The sequence below is a fragment of the Typopeltis vanoorti genome, chromosome 3 (genome assembly GCF_054136105.1).
Source record: "Typopeltis vanoorti isolate ZY-2024b chromosome 3, IOZ_Tvanoo_1.0, whole genome shotgun sequence".
Taxonomy (NCBI): Eukaryota; Metazoa; Arthropoda; class Arachnida; order Uropygi; family Thelyphonidae; genus Typopeltis; species Typopeltis vanoorti.
Genome location: NC_143551.1, coordinates 56,824,056 through 56,845,091, shown reverse-complemented (window position 1 = coordinate 56,845,091; position 21,036 = coordinate 56,824,056). Strand labels below are relative to the sequence as shown.

General features: G+C 35.6%; 1 protein-coding gene across 3 annotated transcripts in view; it reads right to left on the bottom strand.

Annotated features, from left to right (window-relative positions):
- Positions 1 to 943: 943 nt before the first annotated feature.
- LOC150108169 (RB1-inducible coiled-coil protein 1-like) overlaps positions 944 to 21,036 on the bottom strand; it is a 611,254-nt gene continuing 591,161 nt past the window's right edge. For all 3 annotated transcript variants that reach the window (XM_090390625.1, XM_090390624.1, XM_090390626.1), the window contains one exon: positions 944 to 1,758. In XM_090390625.1, coding sequence (XP_090246751.1) covers positions 1,546 to 1,758 — 213 coding nt within the window. In that variant the 3' untranslated portion in view covers positions 944 to 1,545. The remainder of the gene's footprint in view (positions 1,759 to 21,036) is intronic.

The window sequence follows — 21,036 nt, the reverse complement described above, 5'->3', positions numbered from 1 at the left end:
TGCATTATTTATTTATTTATTTTTTTATGAAGCTTACCTATAAGAGATTGGAAACCTCTAAACTGTGATTGGGCTGATGGCTAGGCAGTTCTGGAATTCTGTTCTAGAGACCTAACCTATACTTCAAGAGCCTCCAATTAGCAAAGGAGTTTATATATGCTATGCAATGAAAATTATCTGCTAGCTAAAAATTTAATAAATATCCATGGCATGGATCCACTATGATGTGGATAATTTTCATCCAGGCCGAGAATGATCGAAACACTTTTAATTATATATAGTTTTATATCGTGCAAGGTGAGTTAATTTATTACAAGATATATCAACTTGCCTTTCAATTTCAGTAAATTGTTTCTTCCTCATTAAAATTTACATAAGTTTTAAAATTGCACTTCATGAAGTAAAGTTAACTCTTGCTAATGAATGAATTTTCCCTCACTTTGTTTTGTTCTTACTCTCTTTACATGATAATCATGGAGAGCAGAGTAATTTTATGTTAATGGAAAAGAAAGGAAGAAAAAGAAACAAAGAAAAAAAAGTTTTGACTTTTGTTTAAAGATATTTAACCTCTGTAAATAGAATATAATACTAAATTTATTAATTAATATAACATGATCATTAGATGTAAAAAACTTTTAAGTATAGGCAGTTTTTATGTATATTCTATGCCCCTAAAATATATATACAAAATACTTTACTTGGTCAATAAGATATATGCGAGGAAAACTTATTTCATGTTTAAATAATTATCTTTTGAAATGCCATAAGCATAAACATTCAAAATTGAATTATGAGTGAAGAACATAAATGCCTGATGTGTCAGTTCACATTCAGCCACTGTTCAAATTTAGGGAGACTTACATCTATTTTAGATATATGAAAATGGAAATATTAAATATGGAAGAATAGAAACATGAATACAAGTGGTAAGTAATATAGAAAACAAATTATTCATTTCATTGTATTTGTAAGTTCCATGATGGCTATAAACCAACAAGAAATACTGATTCTTTACCAGTAGGTAGTACTGTATTAAATGGTACAAACAGTATTAAATATTAGCAGCAGTGAGCAAACAAATGGCACTTAGTGTCACCCTGTCATGACAACAAATTGAGTTCTTGATCATAAGAAATCATGTGCAATAATGGCAGTATGCCTGGCATACTCTATAAACATGATACTGCCATTACACTTTAATATCAAATATCAGTCAGAGAGAGAGATTCTTCCCGCTGCAACAGAAATAGGTACTTGTATGGCTGATGGTTCAAGTGTATCATGAGAAATATTAGCTAGATGTTTCTTCTTCTTTTACATCAACACTTACAAATAAATACCATCCTGATCTCATTCAGATATATACCACATATGGAGAGTTGCAAATGGCATATTGTTTTGTTGAGTTAAACATCCCAGAAGTATCCTTATTTGCTATACATACTTGGATGATAAAGCAGTTTTAAGTCTTTGAATATCACATGTAACATAGACACAGACTCAAAAAAACAAAAACAAAAATAAAAAACCCTATCACTTTCTATATCAAATACTTGATGTTGACATTCCAGATGATGTTGACACATCAACAGAGAAAGATGTTGTAGACTGCAGAGCTGCAACACTACCAGAAGAACTTCCCACACTACTGCTACGTTGTTTTTGGCTTTGCCTTCTTAAAATGGTTTCTCTATCCCACGGTTTTGCCTTTACTCTATAGAAGCGTGTCCCCACAGAAACCTTATATCGGTTATGTGGCTGAAATGATTTAAAAAAAAATGATATTACACTTTTGGCATTGTGGCACAATTACAGTAGCAAACAAATTAATCCAAAAAAAAAAAAGCTAAATTTTCATCATGTTTTGGTTTGGTTTTTTTTTTTTCAGTTCACAATAATTCTGGTTGAGTGCTGCATGTTTAAAATGTCTCTAGAATGTTTATTAATAGTGTAAACAAGTTGACATTCAATAATAAATTTAGTTTAATCCTTTATCCAAGTGTAAGCAAACAAAGTTTGCACCTGAAAATATCTTCAGGACTGAGGTAAGGCAGTGCAACACCAGGCAACTCCGAACAAAGGTGGCAAACTTTGTTTGCTTACACTTGGATAAAGGATTAAACTAAATTTATTATAGTCTAACCAAGTGCAAAATAAAATTCCAACAAGTTGACATTCGTAGTGTTTTATTCATTCTGTATAGCTATAAAATGGATACATCTCCAAGAAAGTGTTCAAAAATATGCACTCTTTGTCAGCACACATCCATGACTCAAAGACAAATTGCCAAGGAGTGTGGTTGTTGGCTTGGGTATTGTTAATGTAATTTTAAAGAGGTTTAGGGAGACAGGTGCCATTTCTCCTCACAGAAAAAGAAAATTTGCACAGAAAAGATAAACTATACTTACTCAAGATCATTTACTAGTTAGGAAAAGCAAAATGAATCCAAGATTGTCTGAGGTAGACTTAAATGGAGACTTGGCAGCTAATGAGATTAATGCTTCCGACATGACAATCCATCAAAGATTGTTGGAAGCAGGGAGGACTGCCCACAGACCAAAAAAGAAACAACTGTTGAAGGCTATGCAGAAAAATAGGCTCCAGTGAGCAAAGGTGTACAAAGTTTGGCCAGTACGGTGAAAGAAGGACATATTCACAGATGAGAGCCATATCTTTGTCCAAGGGGGGGGGGGGAGAACCCTATGTTCAAATCAGCAGCTGAGAAGACTTCTCCTGCCCACCTTCAACAAGCTCTTAAACATCCAAGTAAAAAGATGTTCTGGGGTTGTTTTACATATGATGGTTCAGGATCACTTGTGCCTATTTATACTGTATGATAAAAAGCGACTAATACATAAAAATATTGGAGAAAGGAGTAGTCCCACAGATCCAGAGACTAAGAACTCACTTCTAACAGGATCTCGCTCCATACCACATTGAACTAGTATTCCCACTCTTGTGCTCATTCATGCAGTCTTCAAAAAAAAAAAGGTGAAAGAGTTCCTCAAAAATCACCACATCCAATTGCTTCAGTGGCCAGGTAACTCTCCTGATATTAACCCAATAGAAAATTTGTGGGCCATAATGAAAAAGAGACTTGGAAAATTAAACTGTGATACAAAGGATAATTTAATACAATCCATTACAAAAGTATGGTTTTGAGATGCAGAACGTAGAACACATTTTCTTCTTTCAGGAGGAGCACATATAAATTATTAGGTAAAGTTGGAGTTCAATTTTTGTGCTTAATTACTTGTGAAATTAAAATTTTTCATTAAAATGTGTGTTCAGATTAATTTGTTCACTACTTTAATTAATATGAAAATGAAATATGAATAACAGAGAAAACATACAGTGATATTTCTTATAATTCCTGATCATAAAATTAGCAAAACTGCAAAAATGATTTTAAAAAATATATTATTATAGCAATGTTTAGATATATATTTGAATTTTTTAACTGCAAATGCAGCATAGTAGCTGCATAATAATAGAAAAAATACTTTTTACATGTCAAGAAACAAAGCATCAAAATTATACATATAACTGAAAGCATACACACAGCGAAAAGGAAACTTAAGCTTTCTGGCACTTGAGACAAAAAATACTTCTGCAATTTTTAATTATTATAATTTTTTTTTTTTTTAAATCAAGGCTTTTATAATTAAGTTGGTACTTGGGGATAATGTTACTTAAAAATATTTGGCAAAATATTACTCCAGGTACAGAGTTCCAAATTTATAACTGCAAATACCTGAAATGTCTGAAAACTACACTTACTCATATAAAATTACTGTACACTCACAGATGCGAGTGTACAGTAATTCTGTGCATGTCAAAAGAAGAAGAATCCATTAAAATATTAGGGTAATCAATGCGTTTTGCGGGATGAGTGTGTACATCCGAAAATTAGCTTTTCTTTTATGAAATTCTAGTTCTTAAAGTGGTAACTATTTTGCTTGTACAACAGTTGGAAAATTTATGTATAAAGCATGTGACTTCATGTGTTGGTGGCCAATTTCTTTCTCCCCTTCAGCATGAATTGATTATTCTTGGCACAAAACCAAGGTCAGCTCTACGAAGTGTGGATGTACAATAAATATAGTACTCATTAATGAAAAAACAACTTTCACCAAAAACAAAGGAAATGAATCACACTACCACTGAACTATCCCTGTAACTGACTCCTTAATCTTACCAATAACTGATAGCTTTGGTATGATTAAGGAGTCAATTACAAAGAATTTCTCCAGAGAAGACATATATTCTAATATGATTCTACCATAACTGAAGTTTCATTACTTGTTTCCCATCAACATTTCAGATTATCAGCATTCTACTAAAGAGAAAAGTACAGCAAATTGTCCACTTTTTTTAATATTTTTACTTATTTTTCAACATTCCAATACTTTTACTTAAACTCAGGAGCACAGTAGCGAACTCAAGATTTAATCTTGGAGGAGGGGGAGTGAGTTGAGTAGACGATTTGAGAATACACACTACACATCGCATACGACCTATGACAGCATCTGCAATGATCGCTAAGTCATAAGTGGTATAGAAATAGAAGACATGACACAACATAAATTAAAAAAAAAAAATTTTAATTAGGAAAAGATTTTTGAAAAATTTTCTAGTGCTTTTCCCTTTTTCTCTGGGGGGGTAGGGTCTCCTGGCTCCCCCTCGGGTGTGCTGTTGCAGGAGCAGTATGAATAGCAAGTCAGGAGAGGGATGGCCATGGTGAGGAAGGCAAAATCAGATGATAAAAAGAGATTACTAAAAATGCCAAGGGAAATTTGAGAAAATTTTATCACCATAAAACAAGTAAAAGGAAGAATGATGACAGGAGAAACTTAGTGAATGCAGATGGAGATAAAGTGACAGATGAACTGAAATAGTTGAGTTTATTAAGCAGTCAGTTTACTAACGTATACATTCCAGGCAGACTCATTAGCTCTATAGATGCCAACTGAGGTAGATGAGGTATTGAAGCTACTGTAAGAGGAGCTTCAATTGGTGTCATGGGTGTCAAAAAAAATGTATGAGAGAGTCAGCAACTTTGACCTGGTCCTGGTTGTTCAGCACATACATGAGTAGAAGGAAAGTGGAATATCCAATGAGTCGAAGGAAATAATTTCACTATATGAGGACGGAACCAGGAAGGATGCAGCCAATTATAGGTCAGTCAGTATCTTTTATGTGTCATGAAAGTACTGGAAAGGCTGATTAGGAATCACAGCCAAAGTCAGATAGATAGCATTATGATTCTCTACAGAAGACAGCACAGCTTTGTTAAAAGTAGGTCTTGCGTTGGCAATCTCCTCATTCTATACTAGAATTACAGCAGAAGTGGATATGGAGAATGGATATACTACACTATTTCTGAATTTTTCCAAGGCATTTAACCAGATTCAATGTGAAATTATTATACAAACTCAAAACAGACTTGTAATATGAATAGGAGAGTGAGTGACTGACAGGTATGGAAGTGCCGAGTTTAAGAGAAGAAAAAAAGTAAACAGTGGTGCACCAGATGGTTTTGCACTTTGAAATTGTTATTTAATTTGTACATCAATGATCAACATTCAGCCGATGACACCACATTGGGGTGAGTGGTAAATAACACTGCTTATTGGAGAGGGCTGAAGTGACCGCGCGGTTAGCCTAGTGGCTTTGCGCTTCGCAACCATATGACTGGGGAAGGAGTGTCCCAAGTTCGATTACCGTTGTAGACGTGAGGAATTTGAGGATCTTCCTCAGGCATAGCCAAGTTAGCTGGTCTTGGGCGCGGTCAGTAGGGTTTTTTCCGCCAGTTTATCTGGCGTTTTTCATCCCGCAAACAGGCCCCGTGAACATACACCTCTACAGTCAAAAATATATCTCCCCCCAGCGGCAGACCAGGCGACGGGTCGGTTGTGAGTAGTACTAACAAGTAGTCGCATCTAAGTAACACGCGGACCCTGCATAGGAAGCGGGAATAACGCGAAGAAGAAGAAGAATTGGAGAGGGCTGAAGTACTTTAACAAGTTCAATGGATTAATCAGAACTCTCTTTCTCACTGCCACCTTAAGTATCTGGTGGGGTATTTGAAAATACTGTGCCCCATGGCAATTTCGTCCTTGCATATTGGCAGTGTGTCACATATTGTGATAGTTCTTTGATTGGTATGTTTGAATTACTAAAATGTGTAAATAAGTGAACATCATTAATGTGCCATGTGATAATGGGAAATATAAGGAAGAAAGAACAGGTGTGAATATAAATATTTTCATTATTACTGGAAATGAATCATTAACAATTAACATTTGTTATATTATGTGAGATATTATGTGTCTAACCTATAAGTTGCTGAGTGGAACGAATAACATGTGATCCTATAAAACTCTAGACATAATGATGGCATTAAAAACTAAAATTTATCAGGAGAGTGAAAGAGATTTGTTTGCAAAATATATATATAACTGACCAATAATAAGCAGTGGCTATATACATTTGGTAGCTCAGTAAATAATTATAGGGAGGGATTAATCCAGTAATCAGGTGAGTTACTTAGGGATAGCGGGAATAAGTGTGGTCTGATGGAGTAGCAATTTATTATTATTATTATTATCCTGATCCCCAGAGAGTCACATGCCTCATCGCAGGAGGTCAACACTAGTTAGCACAAAGTCTATTATACCACTCCTTAAAATCATCCACAGTCTGCACATTTGATCCCTCTCAGTCAAAGCATTCCATGCTCATACCACTCTCCATGCAGAAAACTTTCTTCTTACCCCTTTTGCCACCTCCTTGTGCAACGTCCAAGAATGGCCTCTTGTCCTTTTCCTTTTCCCCGTTCTACTATATGAAAAATCTCATCAGTGTTAATATGATAATAATATCTTGATCAATCTTTGCAATATGGCCTTGGAACTTTAAATCTCTATCCACAATCACCCCAAGGATCCACTGCTTCTTCCAGTATAACTCCACCAAGTGAGTATAAAGCATCCCATCTGTGGATCCTCCCAAATTTTAAAACCTTACATTTTGTTGCATTAAACTGACATCCGAATGCCTTTGCCCACTCTTCCAGCATATTAAAATCCTCTTAAAGAAGCCAAAATACCAACACCATAAGCTTCACATAATCTGCAAACAACTGAACATTTTCCTGTAGTGCAGTGACAATATCATTAACATAAAGATTGAACAGCAATGGTTTCAACCCTGTGGAACTCCACTTGTAACCTTCCTACTCACTGATACTGCTCCCCTATATACAACTCTCTAATATTTATCAGAGAGCAAGTCACCAATCTAATCTGCTAACTTCATACCCATATGATGCAACTTAAAAATCAACTTATGTGGTATCTTGTCCAAACGCCTTGGAAAAAAAATGACAGTATATGCTAAACTTCATTCACTGCTTTCGTTAATCTATAGTAAAAGGTAACCAAATTACTAAAACAACAGTGCCTTAGGGGTACTTAAGAGTCAAAGCTGTATAACTGAGAGGAGACCACCACATAACCTTAACAGGAATGCAGAGAACCAACTAAGGAAATTGTGGGAATATAACAGGGATCTGTATTTCAATTTTGCAGACCTGCAAAAGGCATATGACAAGGTGCCAAGAGGAAAGCTATTCAAAACGTTACAGTTATATTGTGTTAATGGGGCATCACATCAAGCAATACTTAGTCTTTATTTGAGTTGTAAATCAGCAGTTAAAACTGAAGGAAGTACAGGAAGATGGTATGATGTTAAATCTGGTGTCAAGCAAGGATACACATTATCCCCTCTGTTATTCATTATTTATATGGATCACATTATGAAGGAAAGTGGTATTAAACCTGATATAAAATTGAGGACGTTAATCTCAGCTCTTTACTTGATGCAGATGATGTTATACTTTTAAATAAATCCAATACAAGTCTGTAAGATTCCCTGACTAAACTGAATAACTGTTGTAATAAATTTGGTATTAAAATCAGCAAAAATATGCAGAAACATTGAAAATATCAACTGCATCATGAATGCAGAGCCTATAAAACCAGTAAAACATTTCGGCTACTTGGACACAATTTTTAGTAAAGATGGTAAATTAAATATGGAAATAGACAACAGAATCAACAAAGCCAGCAGGTGAAAGTCAACTGAATGAATTTATATGGAATAAGAGAGAAATTAGTCAAATAAAATTCTATCAAAAAATGTTTCAACTGACATGCCATATAAGCATGAACGTGTTAAACACACACAGATATATATACTGTAAATAAATGGGAATTTGCTGCATGTACCGTATATGTCGGTTATAGGAAGACCGCCGTATAAGATGAGGCCTAAATTTTAGGCTATTTTTAGGTTTTAAGCTTATGTTGGTTGTATAAGATGACCCCCCAATTTAAAATAAGGGTAATTGAAATGGCAAAGCAAACTAATAACTCTGCTGCTGCAAGAAAGTTTGACATAACTGAGAAGATGGTAAGAGAATGGTGGAAGAAAGAAGATATTTTAAAAAAATTGCCAAAGAAAAAATGTGTGATGAAAATGGGGATCACCCGATGGTTGCATCTGGAAAATCATATTGCAGAATAGGTATTCAAACAAAGGTAGAATGGTTATCTTGTTACAAGAAATATAATTAGAGCTTATGCACTAAAATGGTCAAGATTGAATCCTGATAAAAGTATAGAATTTCAAGCTACTTCAGGATGGCGCAATCATTTTATGAACAGACAAAATCTGGTAATACGATAAAAAACGAAAATTTTTCAAAAACTACCAGTAGATCTTGACCACAAACTTACCAGTTTCCATAAATTTATTATTCAATTAAGACAAGAACATAAATTTCTATTGTCAAATATTGAAAATATGGATGAAACTCCTATGAGCCTTGATATGATAAGCAATAAAACAGTGTAGCCTAAAGGTAGTAAGAGTGTGCTAGTTCGAAGTACAGGTCATGGAAAACAAGGATTACAGTTGTGTTGTCATGTTTGACTGATGGAACCAAGTTAAAACCAATGATCATCTTCAAATGTAAACCTAAGATAAAATTTCCTTCAGGTGTTTTTGTACATTTTCACGAAAATGAATGGATGGACGAAAATGGTGTGAAATTATGGATAAATAATGTGTGGAACATACGACCAGGCGTTATAATTAAGAAATGCAGTTTATTAGTATGGAATGTGTTTCGTAGTCATTTAACTGAGAATACTAAAAGTTTTCTAAAAAAAATTACACAATAATTGCTGTTATATCAGGTAGTTTAACTTCTATATTGCAACCACTAGACATCTGCTTGAACAAACCATTTAAAGATCACATGCGCAAAGAGTGAAATAATTGAATGGTAACTGGTGAAAAATCATTTACATGGTGGATCTATGCATGCTGCATCACTTGATATGTTGTGCAACTTTGCGATAAAAGCACGGAACAAAGTAAAAGTAGAGACTGCAATAAAATCATTTAAAAAGTGTGGTATTGCTAATCTTATGGATGGTATTGGAAGATGATATGTTGTGGGACACTGATGACGATGAAAATGAAATCAATTCACCGGATTCGAACTGGGATCCATATGACGATCATTTAAACAATGAATCTGAAGAAAGAACTATTTTCAACAGATGATGAAGAAAGTTAACATGAAAATTGAGGTCAATAATTATTATTTGTTTTTTAAGACTTACATCTATTGTAATATTTTAAATAAATTTATGTAACAAAAAATTAATCTGATTTACTTATAAACACTGCCTATTTTCTTACATAACGATGTATTGTAACTACCTAAATGTTCATCCAAGAAATTAAGCTTCCCTTTTTATACTCGCCGTATAAGACGACCCATGATTTCGAGGGTTTTTTTTATTGTCAGTGAAAGTTGGCATATAAGACGACTTTCTATTGAGAGTCATCTTATATGCCAACATATACAGTAGTTAATGAAACTGGAGTTGTGGAGGTTATAGTGGACAGAGAATTCAAGTTTAGAGGCTACACTGCTGAGGTGATTAATGAATTGCATTGCATATAAAGAGAACACCAACTTGTAAGAAAAAAGTTTGTCAAATAGGAGACCATTGCTCCACAATACGTGGAGCAATGGTCTCCTACTTTACAAGGCTTCGATAAGACCACATCTGGACTACTGTGGGCAAATATGGTTGTCTGAGTTTTGAGGAATTGGGAAGATAACTGAAAAGATCCAGCAGCAAGGAGACAAAATGATAATTGACTACAGAACTGCACATAAGAGGACAGACTGCAGGAATGTAGTCTTCAAAGTTTAAGGAATAGATGGAAGAAGGAAGATAAAATGTTAGCAAGATATGATAGAACCATAAATGTTAGTATGGGTCTGGTTGGCTGAGTGGTTAGTGTACTTGCTCTCCAACCAACAGGCACTGGGTTTGAATCCTGCCATGGGCATGGATGTATGTGATTTTCTTTAGGTAGGAGATGTATTTCATTCCCTCATGTGAGACCACTGCTCCATATATTGTTCCACTCCACCATTGCTCCATTTGGTTTCTAGAGTGGAGTTTCTGGACTATATAAAAAATTAATTAAAAAATATAAAACAGTATATAAAATTTGATAAAAATAGGGAAAAAATCACTAGCCCACCCATGGTACAAAACATACTATAGGTCTGCAAATAACATTTTGTGAGTGGGAACAATATATAATAATAATAATAAAGAGGTGAGATTTTGCAGCTTATGACAATTGAGCTCATCTATAGATTCATTACCAGCAAATAACCTGTCTGTCAATCATCCACTTAGCCAAGTTAAAAGTTTATATTCCAAACCCATATGCTCCAGTTTATATAACAGAACAGCCTTTCATGTGGTATTTTATCAAATGCCTTAGCAAAATCCAACAGTATCATAGTGTACCCATTCCCTTTGTGCAATTCAGCCATAATGTTGTTATAAAATATGAGCAAGCTGCTTAAACATGACCTCCTTTTAGTAAATCCCCACTGTTCCTTGCAGAGTATAGCTTGTCCACCAATCTCTTTCTATATCTGAGTACTTACCAACTTCTCTAAAATCATCACCACTGCTCCAGAGATGCTGACAGATCAATAGTTAGACACATCGATTTTTGCACCACCCAAGTTATACGTGATGATATTTAACCTGTCTCTAATGTCAAATTCTTATAAAGGTTATGCAACAGCTCTTCAACCTCATTCTCATGCACCTTTATCTCTTCATCCAATGTAATAGTAGTAGCAGCAGCACTGTGAAAGGTGTTACATACACCTGGTTGATATATCTTACCAAAGAGAGCACTCACTTTGCTAAGATAATAACCAATTTCTTTTGATAGATTTAGCTTTCTGCATAATACTCTTAACTTCTATGGCCTGTATATATTTCATAACACCTCTCACTCTTGTTCTCATGATATTCCATTCTCATCATCTTCTTCTTATGAATCACTCACTTAATAAGTTTGCACATCCACATAATTAAAAATGGATATGCAGTGGGAGAGGAGAGAGAGAGAGAGAGAGAAATATTCCAGTTTGAGAAGTCTGAGAAATATTCCAGTATTTCTCAAACCCCCCCCCCCCCCACTACCACTGATGAGCTCTGGTTTCAAATCATCTCACTATGGTATAACTGCTTGTAAGAACTTTTCTTCAGCTTTGGAATGATATTAAGATTTTCAGAAAACTTAAGCATCAGATGATTTCGTTCTCATATGATACTGCCACTGGTGGTGCCACAAGTAGAAGGGAAGGTGTGGGGGGATGGAAGAAATCACATTTGTTCTTTAGAGCAGTTTCCAGTATTTAATCCTTGGCCCACCTACAGTAATTAAAATGCCATATACTGTAAACAAGACTTTAGGTGGGCATGAAAATATAAGACAAATCCATATGTGATGTCTTAATCTTGAAAATGCTTTACTCTCACTATAGCAAACATCATTATACTAACATTTCATACACCATTATACTAACATAGCTGGGTGGATGTGAGATTTATACAGGGTTAGCTGTTGAGAAGTAGTTTTGAGTGCAAAAGAGACAGAAGACACTTCTGTGACAGAAAAGCTTATAAAAAAACAAGGCCCCAGAGGATGAGTGAGCTCTGATTTTGTATTAGAGATGATTTGAGAGGTGAACTGAGCTTTTGTGGGGGGGGGGGGGTAAAAAGGTAGGATTATGTTGAAGTAGCACTGAAAATGACTAAGATGTCCATATTCCACTTAAGGATGACATGGAAATTGGTGTTTATGGCATTGGTTACAGAAGATGTCGAAGCTAGAATTGTATGATCAGTGCAAGGTTTTGTTAATAGAGAAGGAATGCAGTATGCTGTCATCAGTAAAATTATAGATGCGGTTTGAAAGTCAGTGAGAAATGGTTTGTGACATAGGAGCAAGAAAGTATGTAACAGAAGAATAGTCCTTGAATACACTGCATTGGGTTCCTCTTTTAAAGCCAATCACCAATATTTCTCAATTAGCAACAATGACAGTAAAAATTCCTCTGATTTTATTTTATATTTTATAGCTATCTTCATTATTATTATTATGATTATACAGGCACCTCCATGGAGTCCAAAGACCTGCTGTGGGAGACCCAATCTATCATACCTCTGCCTGAACCCATTAACAGACAAAGCACTTACAACTGACTCTGGCAACCCATTCCACTCATTCATAACTCTCCAAGCAAAAAATCTAGTCCTTACAACCCTACTAACTATGCATTTATTCAACTTCTAGGGATGAGCCCTTGTTCTGACCCCTCTGCCAAGTGCTGAACATTTCCATTGCAACAGTCCTATAAAACCCTTTAAGGAGCTTAAATGTTTCTATCCTATCCCTTCTTTTTCTCCTGTCAACCAACTTCTGCATTCTACACACCCAGTGGCATAGCTAGAGCTGTTGTCACCCAGGGCAGTCCCTGAGTTTGCTGCCCCTCTCAGTACACACCAAAAATACTACAGAAACTCAAAACGACATATAGGAAAATAAATTAAAACACTATGTTTATTTTTGAAGTAAAACTTTAATTTCAACATTCTAAAATGTTATTTTTCTTGCTTTTCTGTTAGCAAAATCGGCGATGATATTGGCGAAGTCTATTTCATATTAACGTAAGTAATTCTTAATCAAATTTTATTTAGAAAAACTCCTCTTACAACTAGCAACACTTACAGCAATTGTGAGGAAAATTTGCAGTAGTATTACAATATTTGGAACTGAGTTCTCGAGACTGTATTTTAGAATTAACTGCAAAAGTTCAAAAAGGTTCAAAGTGCCGCCCAGGGAGGACTGCCCCCTCCACCCCCCCTAGCTACACCACTGTACATACCCTCAATCTATCCTCATAGGGAACATTCCATAGGCCACTCACCTCGGAATCCCCTCCACTGCTTCCTCACCCCCAAAAAAACCCAGGGGACCAGACTTGAGCACAGTAATCCAGATGTGGATGCATCAAGGCCTTATAAAGAGAAATAACTTCCTTATCTCCACTTCAATAGCCAAGTAATGTTATGGCTACCTTGGCAATCTTAGCAATACATCCTCTAAACTTTAAACCTCTCTGTCTACCACCATCCCTACATTTCTAGCTTCATGTATTTCCTGGCGTACAGTTCATTAATGTGATACATGGCTTTTAATCTATTTTTCCCAAAACACATAACTTTACATTTCTTCACCTTAAACTGCACCTATTATCTTTTGCTCATGCTGACAGCTTATTTAAATTGTCCTGCAAGTTCTCCACATCACCTTGTTCTACCTAATTTTGCATTATCAGCAAACAACTGAATATTTCCTTTCAGGTTATTTCCTATATCATTTGTATAAAAATTAAAAAGGTCCTCCCAGCCATTACTGAACATTTCCATTGCAATAGTCCTATAAAACCCTTTAAGCAGCTTAAATGTTTCTATCCTATCCCTTCTTTTTCTCCTATCAACCAACTTCTGCATTCTACACACCCTCAATCTATCTTCATAGGGAACATTCCACAGGCCACTCACCTCAGAATCCCCTCCACTGTTTCCTCATTCCCTCATACAGCATCATATTTTTATCTATGCATTCTTGAATTCTCTTTTTGACCAATATTTCTAGTAATTTTACCACCATGTCTGAGATACTGATTGGTCTATAATTTCTTACTGCAGTCTTAGAACCTCCCTTATGCATGGGAATTATTTTGCACTCTTTCCACTTCCTTGGAACTCTGCCAGAGCTCAGAATTAAAAGCCTAGTCAGAGGCATTGCCAGTTCCTTTGCACATTCTCACAAAACTCTAGCTCTCCAAACGTGACTGTGTTTGGAGAGCTCCAAAAGTTGAGTTCTTGTTTAGTTTTAAAAAAATAGCTTTATCAGTTAAAAAAAAAAATTGTGTTAGAACTAGACTGTATTGTAGAGTCAATCCGTTTTTTAAGTTAAAAGTTTTGTTTTGAATATTGTTAATTTAAACTTTTGCATGGTAAGTTACGTAGCATAGCACATGGCACCAATGCAAAGCAGAACAATGGCGTCCAAGGCATCATTATTTAAAGAATTTAGTCAAGGGGACTTCTTACAGTGTCTGCAAAATGTATGTATTACTGAAGGCAAATGGAATTTGGTTTGAAGCTCAGCCGGTTTAGAGGAAGCCCTTTAGTTGGAAAGACCTGGGTTCAATTCCCATCCATGATGTGAGGAACCCTTATCTGGTCTCTTTCGACTAAAGGTGAGTTAGCCAGTCTCATATGTTGTTAGAGGGTTTTTTCACCCAGAAACTAGTTTTTCATCCCTCAGAACAGGCAAACTGGACAGTGAACACACAGATCTACAGTCATAAAATACATACTTAATCCCTCATAGGAGGGCTCAACAAGTCCTAAGGGATGGTTAAGGAATGGGGGGAACTCCCATATGAATAAATAAAACAAGATTAATTGAGAGAAAATTGTTTAGGCAGGTTCCCTAGTTCTTTCATCACCAACTTGTTTGTTCTGGTAGTGGGAGAACTAGGGGCCATCCATACAAACTGAGTAAGAATGTATTTCTAAATCACTTAGGGAATTGAACAACATAGATCCGAATATAAATTAAATTATACTTTAATAAATATCTCCGATATTTCGGCAACGTCACGTTGCCATTTTCAAAAGGAACTTACAAAAAAGGCACTTGCACGCAGGCACTACACAGTAACTGAGAATGAAGCTATCGTTCTCCTAGAAGTTCTGATGGTGCCCTCTAGCGGGTTAAGGTGTTCTTGGCTGTTGGGCTGAAGGTCTGCTGATGTATGCCTCCCAAATTTGGGGCAGTCGCATACAACCAAATTTGTTGAGGTTTGTAGAGTTTCACAAGTACAGCCATTCTGGTCTTGCAGACCATGCTCTGGATACATGCCACAGAATACGGTGGAAAAAAGCTATAGTAATACACCGTATGGAATCAGCCTCAGCCCTAAGAAACTCCCCAAACCTCAACAAATTTGGTTGTATGTGACTGCCCCAAATTTGGGAGGCATACATCAGCAGACCTTCAGCCCAACAGCCAAGAACACCTTAGCCCGCTAGAGGGCACCATCAGGACTTCTAGGAGAACGATAGCTTCATATCTTCATTCTCAGTTACTGTGTAGTGCCTGCGTGCACGTGCCTTTTTTGTAAGTTCCTTTTGAAAATGGCAATGTGACGTTGCCGAAATATCGGAGATATTTATTAAAGTATAATTTAATTTATATTCGGATCTACGTTGTTCAATTCCCTAAGTGATTTAGAAATGCAAAACCAACGTATAAGCCTGTCTACGAGAATGAGTAAGAATGTAGTTAGCAAGGGTGTTAGAATCAGGTTCTTTGCTTGGAGAGTAGTGATTGAATGGAATAGGTTGCCATGACTGTGAATGAATTCAAAGCAAAATATGATAGATGCTGTAAAATGTTGGATGACATGATGTTTAGGGCCTCCCTCGATGAGTCTATCAAGGACTCTGTGGAGTAGCTCATAATAACTTTTTTTCCATTTGACAATGACAAGGTTTATTATCATGGAGTATTTTACGTATATATATATATTATGAGATATTTTCTGTAAATACAAAGATTCAGTACAAAATGCAGAATAATTAATTTTTTATAAATATAATTATACATTTTTTTTATAAACTAACTAAATATTTATCTCATATTTACATATGGATTGGCATGAATGTGCACACAATTCACTATACAATGCAATGATACAACTCACAGTTCAATAGTAAGTATAATAATGTAATGAATTTATATTAATATACATAATTTTTCTGCATTTTGTCTTTTTCTTTCATTTCTTTTTTTTTTTAATAGATTCTGTATTTAAGAGAGATATTTTACAACTCTACAAAAATTCAGTATACAAGTTATTGAGTACATTCTTTTTGATATACTTGTTTGTTTGGCATTACTGCTTTCTTCCTTGAAGTTTCTGCAAAGCTTACCAGAAGAAGATAACAGATGGCAATGGTTTTGTGGTTTGGTTTCAGTACCCATCGTGAGTCAGGTGTAGATTTAATTGTTTATATGTATGTGATTGGGGACTTATATTATATATATATCATCATCATCAAATTCCTGACATGTACCCTCAAGGGGTGTACAGGATACGATAGTACTACATGAAAAACTTACAACATTACTAACTTCCTATCTACAATTTTCCTCCAAATCAATCCGTTACCTGTCAAGACTCCAACATTATCAGATCTTATATTTCTATCTTCTAAGGCACTTTTTACTGTATCAATCCACCTATATCTTGGTCTTCTTCTGGGTCTTTTTTCTGCCAACCTGGCAGAGAACACTTGTTTTGCTAATTTTTCCTTTCCCATTCTGTTTAAGTGACCATACCACCTGAGATTGCTCTGCTAACAATGTTAAGTTCTTTCATAATATCCTCATTTTTAATATGAGCTTGCCAATGATGCCATCTGTTCATACCTCTAATCTTTCTCAGGACTCTCATATCTATGGTCTCCAGTCTTTGGTGAAGTGTTTTACTTCTGACCCAGCTCTCAGATCCATAGGTTAAAACTGGTTTGAACACTGTCTTCTATACAGCTAATTTAGGGTTTTGACTAATTTCTCTCTTATTCCATATAAATTTATTCAATCGACTTCCTACCATACCAGCATTATTGATTCTGTTGTCTATTTCCATATTTAATTTACCATTTCCACTAAAAATCGTGGCTAAGTAGCTGAAATGTTTTACTTGTTCTATAGGGTCTCCATTCGCGATGCAGTTGATATTTTCAATGTTTCTGCCTATTTTCATTGTCTTTGTGTTGTTATTGCTGATTTTCATACCAAATTTATTACAACAGTTATTCAATTTAAACAGGGACTCTTGCAGATTTGTACAGAATTTATTTAAAAGTATCACATCATCTGCATAAAGTAAAGAACAGAGATTATATCCTTCTCATCCATCCTAGGACGAGTTGTGTCCCTTCATAATGAGGGGTTACTGGCGTATTAATGCAGCCAGTTTGCCACTCCTCTGCTGCATCCCCTAAGGGCGATATTCATGACTGTAATCTGTGTGTGTTAGCGGGACTGGTTTGCCTACTTGCAGGATGAAACCCCAGATAAACTGGGGAGAAAACCATGCTGTCCATGCCAAGACCGGCTAACTTGGATATGACTGAGGAAGATCCTTAAGCTCTTCATGTCTTCGACGAGAATTGAACCTAGAACATTCCTTCCCCAGGCATATGGTTGCGAAGCACATAGCCACTAGGCTAACTGTGCGGAGCTGAGATTAGCATCTCCAATTTTGATATTAGGTTTAATACCACTTTCCTTCATAATGTGATTCATATAGATAATGAATAAAAGAGAGGATAATGTACATCCTTGTCTGACAGCAGATTTAATATTAAATCATCTTCATGTAATTCTTTCAATTCTAACTGCTGATTTACAACTCAAATAAAGACTTAGTATTGCTTGATATAATGTCCCATCAACAACTTATAACTATAGCATTTTGAATAGCTTTTCTCTTGGCATCTTGTCATATGCCTTTTGTGGGCCTACAAAACTTAAATACAGATCTTTGCTATATTCCAATGATTTCTCAAATTTTTGTCGTTAAGTGAAAATCTGATCCTGACAGCTTCTATTTGGTCTGAATCCAGCTTGTTTTTCACCAAGCTTCCCTTCTACAATCCTTCTCAACCATTTTTCAATTATATTTGCATAAATTTAACCAGCGCAACACTCAGTAGGGACATACCTTTGTAATTCTCACATTCAGTTTTATTTCCCTTTTTATATATGAGTACTATGGGAGCTCTACTCCAATCATTGGGAATTCGTCCCTCTGTCCAGGCCTTCCGAAATATACAGTGCAGCTATGAGCATTTCTGATCAAATATCATCTACTACAGCTGCATTTACACATTTCAGGTTTTTGATGGCTTTTTCTACTTCAAGTATGGATATGTATTCCAGATTGCATGCCTGTTGAGTGTTTTTTTTTTTTTTACTACAGTGCTGTCACTGTTTCGTTTAGCGATTTTTGAAATAATTATCCATATTTCAAGGATATCTTTTTCACTAGTTTTCATGTCACCTTTATTATCTCATATTTCTTTTATAGCACTCTTTCCTCCATTTTTGAGCTTTTCAACAGCCTCCAGAATATTTTGCCACCTTCTTGATATTTATTTTCTATATTCTCACACAGTGTTTAACTTTCTTACTTTTGTCTCTGCATTGTCTAAGAGCACAAGCTGACTAATTTGCCAGGAACCTTTGATATGCTTTCATCTTTTCCTTCACTGCCTCTTTAACTTCCTGTGTCCACCATATGGTTCTGATTTTTCTATCCTTGCAGACAACATCACCACATGCCTCTCTGGCTGAATCAATCAATGCATTCTTCAGGATTTGCCACTGAATCTCCAGGGTTTGGTTCCTGTTCTCAAACTCTTTAATTTTTTTCTTGAATAATGTTTGTGTATTTTAATCTACAGTTAGCATCTGAGAGCTGCTCAACTTTTATTCGCTTCAAAATTTTCTTACATGTTCTTTTCAATCTCATCTCATCTTCTTTATACCCTCTTTTACCTTGCAGTTTTGAGGGTTTATTAATCATTGGACCTCAAACCGTTCACAGGATAAGGTGGTCAGCCCTGTGCCCCGGTGTATCCTATGTCCTGTAGTGTTGAGTTCTCAAGGCCGGATTGCCTGCTTTGTGGGATGAAAAAAACCCTCCTGTCCACACCCAAGACCGGCTAACTTGGCTAAGGCTGAGGAAGATCCTTCAGCTCCTCATGTCACTGACGGGAATTGAACCTAGGACACTCCTTCTCCAGGCATATGGTTGCAAAGCACACAGCCACTAGGCTAACTGCACGGACCTTCTTCTTAATATGAAATTCAATTTTTATCCTTCTCAAGACTAAATGGTGATCACTTCCAATTTCAAATCCTCTGTACACTCTAGTGTCTTACACCAGTGAGAAAACATATAGAAAACTATCAACAATAATATAGTCAATGAGATTTTTCTTATTCCTTGTGTCTTCTCTCCATGTGAATTTGTGCACATTTTTATGTTGGAACATTGTGTTAGTAATAACCAGTCCATGTCCTGAGCAGAAATCCAACAGGTATTTGTCATTATTATTAGCTTTGCTCTTTTCTCCAAATTTTCTCCAAATATTTTTGCATATCTGACAATCATTTCCTACTCAGCTATTTAGATCCCCAACAAAGACCAACTTTTCCTTTTCATTGTGCCAGTTGCTTTCTCTAAAGCCTCAAAAAATCTCACCAGATTTTGTCTTTTTCATTTCAGTCACCCCTATTATGTTGATCTGGTACTTATCCAATTCCTCAGCTAGATCCATTTCTTTATCATTCAGGTTTCTTATGTTGATAGTACCAATCATGAACTCTAGTGATGTTGAGTTAGGGTGTGTTTTAGGATTTGTTTCAGTAGCTGACTTTTCTCTGTTCACCGTGGTTCCTTGGTGAAAACAACAGAAGCCTTGTTTAACTGGGCGACGTGCCAGTCGGCATGAAATTCTCTCATATCGTACCATTATATACATATATGCTTGTGTCCTTGTAATAGTGTTTGAGAGAATTCGTTATAGGTTTGTGTGTGTGCTTGCGTGTGCAATTTCCATCTAATTTTCAGTCTCGCTATAATATCTATATAGCACCTGTTTCAGCTCTCTGTAAGTACAGGTATTTTTACTAAATAGCTTAAGGAAATTACAAAGTATACTAGGATACACATTAAAATAAATTTTAATACACTTCGAATATTTTGGCAATGTCACATTGCCATTTTCACAGGAACTTAAAAGCAAGACACAGGTATGTAGAAGCATGGAAGCACAACAAACAGTAAATGAGGATGAAGCAGGAAGATATTCTTTCTCCTAAAAGTCCTGATGGTGTTCCCTAGCGAGCAATGTTGGTATTCTTGGGCGATTGGGCTGAAGTAAAATAAATTTTAATACACTTCCAATATTTCGGCAACGGCACGTTGTTGAAATATTGGAAGTGTATTAAAATTTATTTTAATGTATATCCTAGTATACGTTGTAATTTCCTTAAGCTATTTAGTAAAAATGCATAACCAACGTCTAAGCCTTTCCACAAGAAGTACAGGTATGTAGAAGCTTCGTGTGGCTTTTCTGTAGTGAATAACACTTATATGTTATTTTGTTGACTGTGCTCTTGTTATCTGATATGTTGTTCTGGATATACTCTGTAGGTTGGACTGAAGTAATTTTTTAACATGTCTGTGTAGTAGCATAAGTGTGGCATCGTAAATATTTTGTGTCCTTGCTGCCTGTGTAGGCTGTTCTCTTTGTTCCCAGAATATCAGTTTTAGCATTTTATTTTGCAATAATTGTAATCTGTTAAGTTTGTAGTCTGTACAGAAGAATGCATATGATGTAATTGCGTATCTCAAAATGTTTTCACATAATGCTTTATAGATTAGTATTTTTATGTATGTTGGGGGCAATGTCTTTT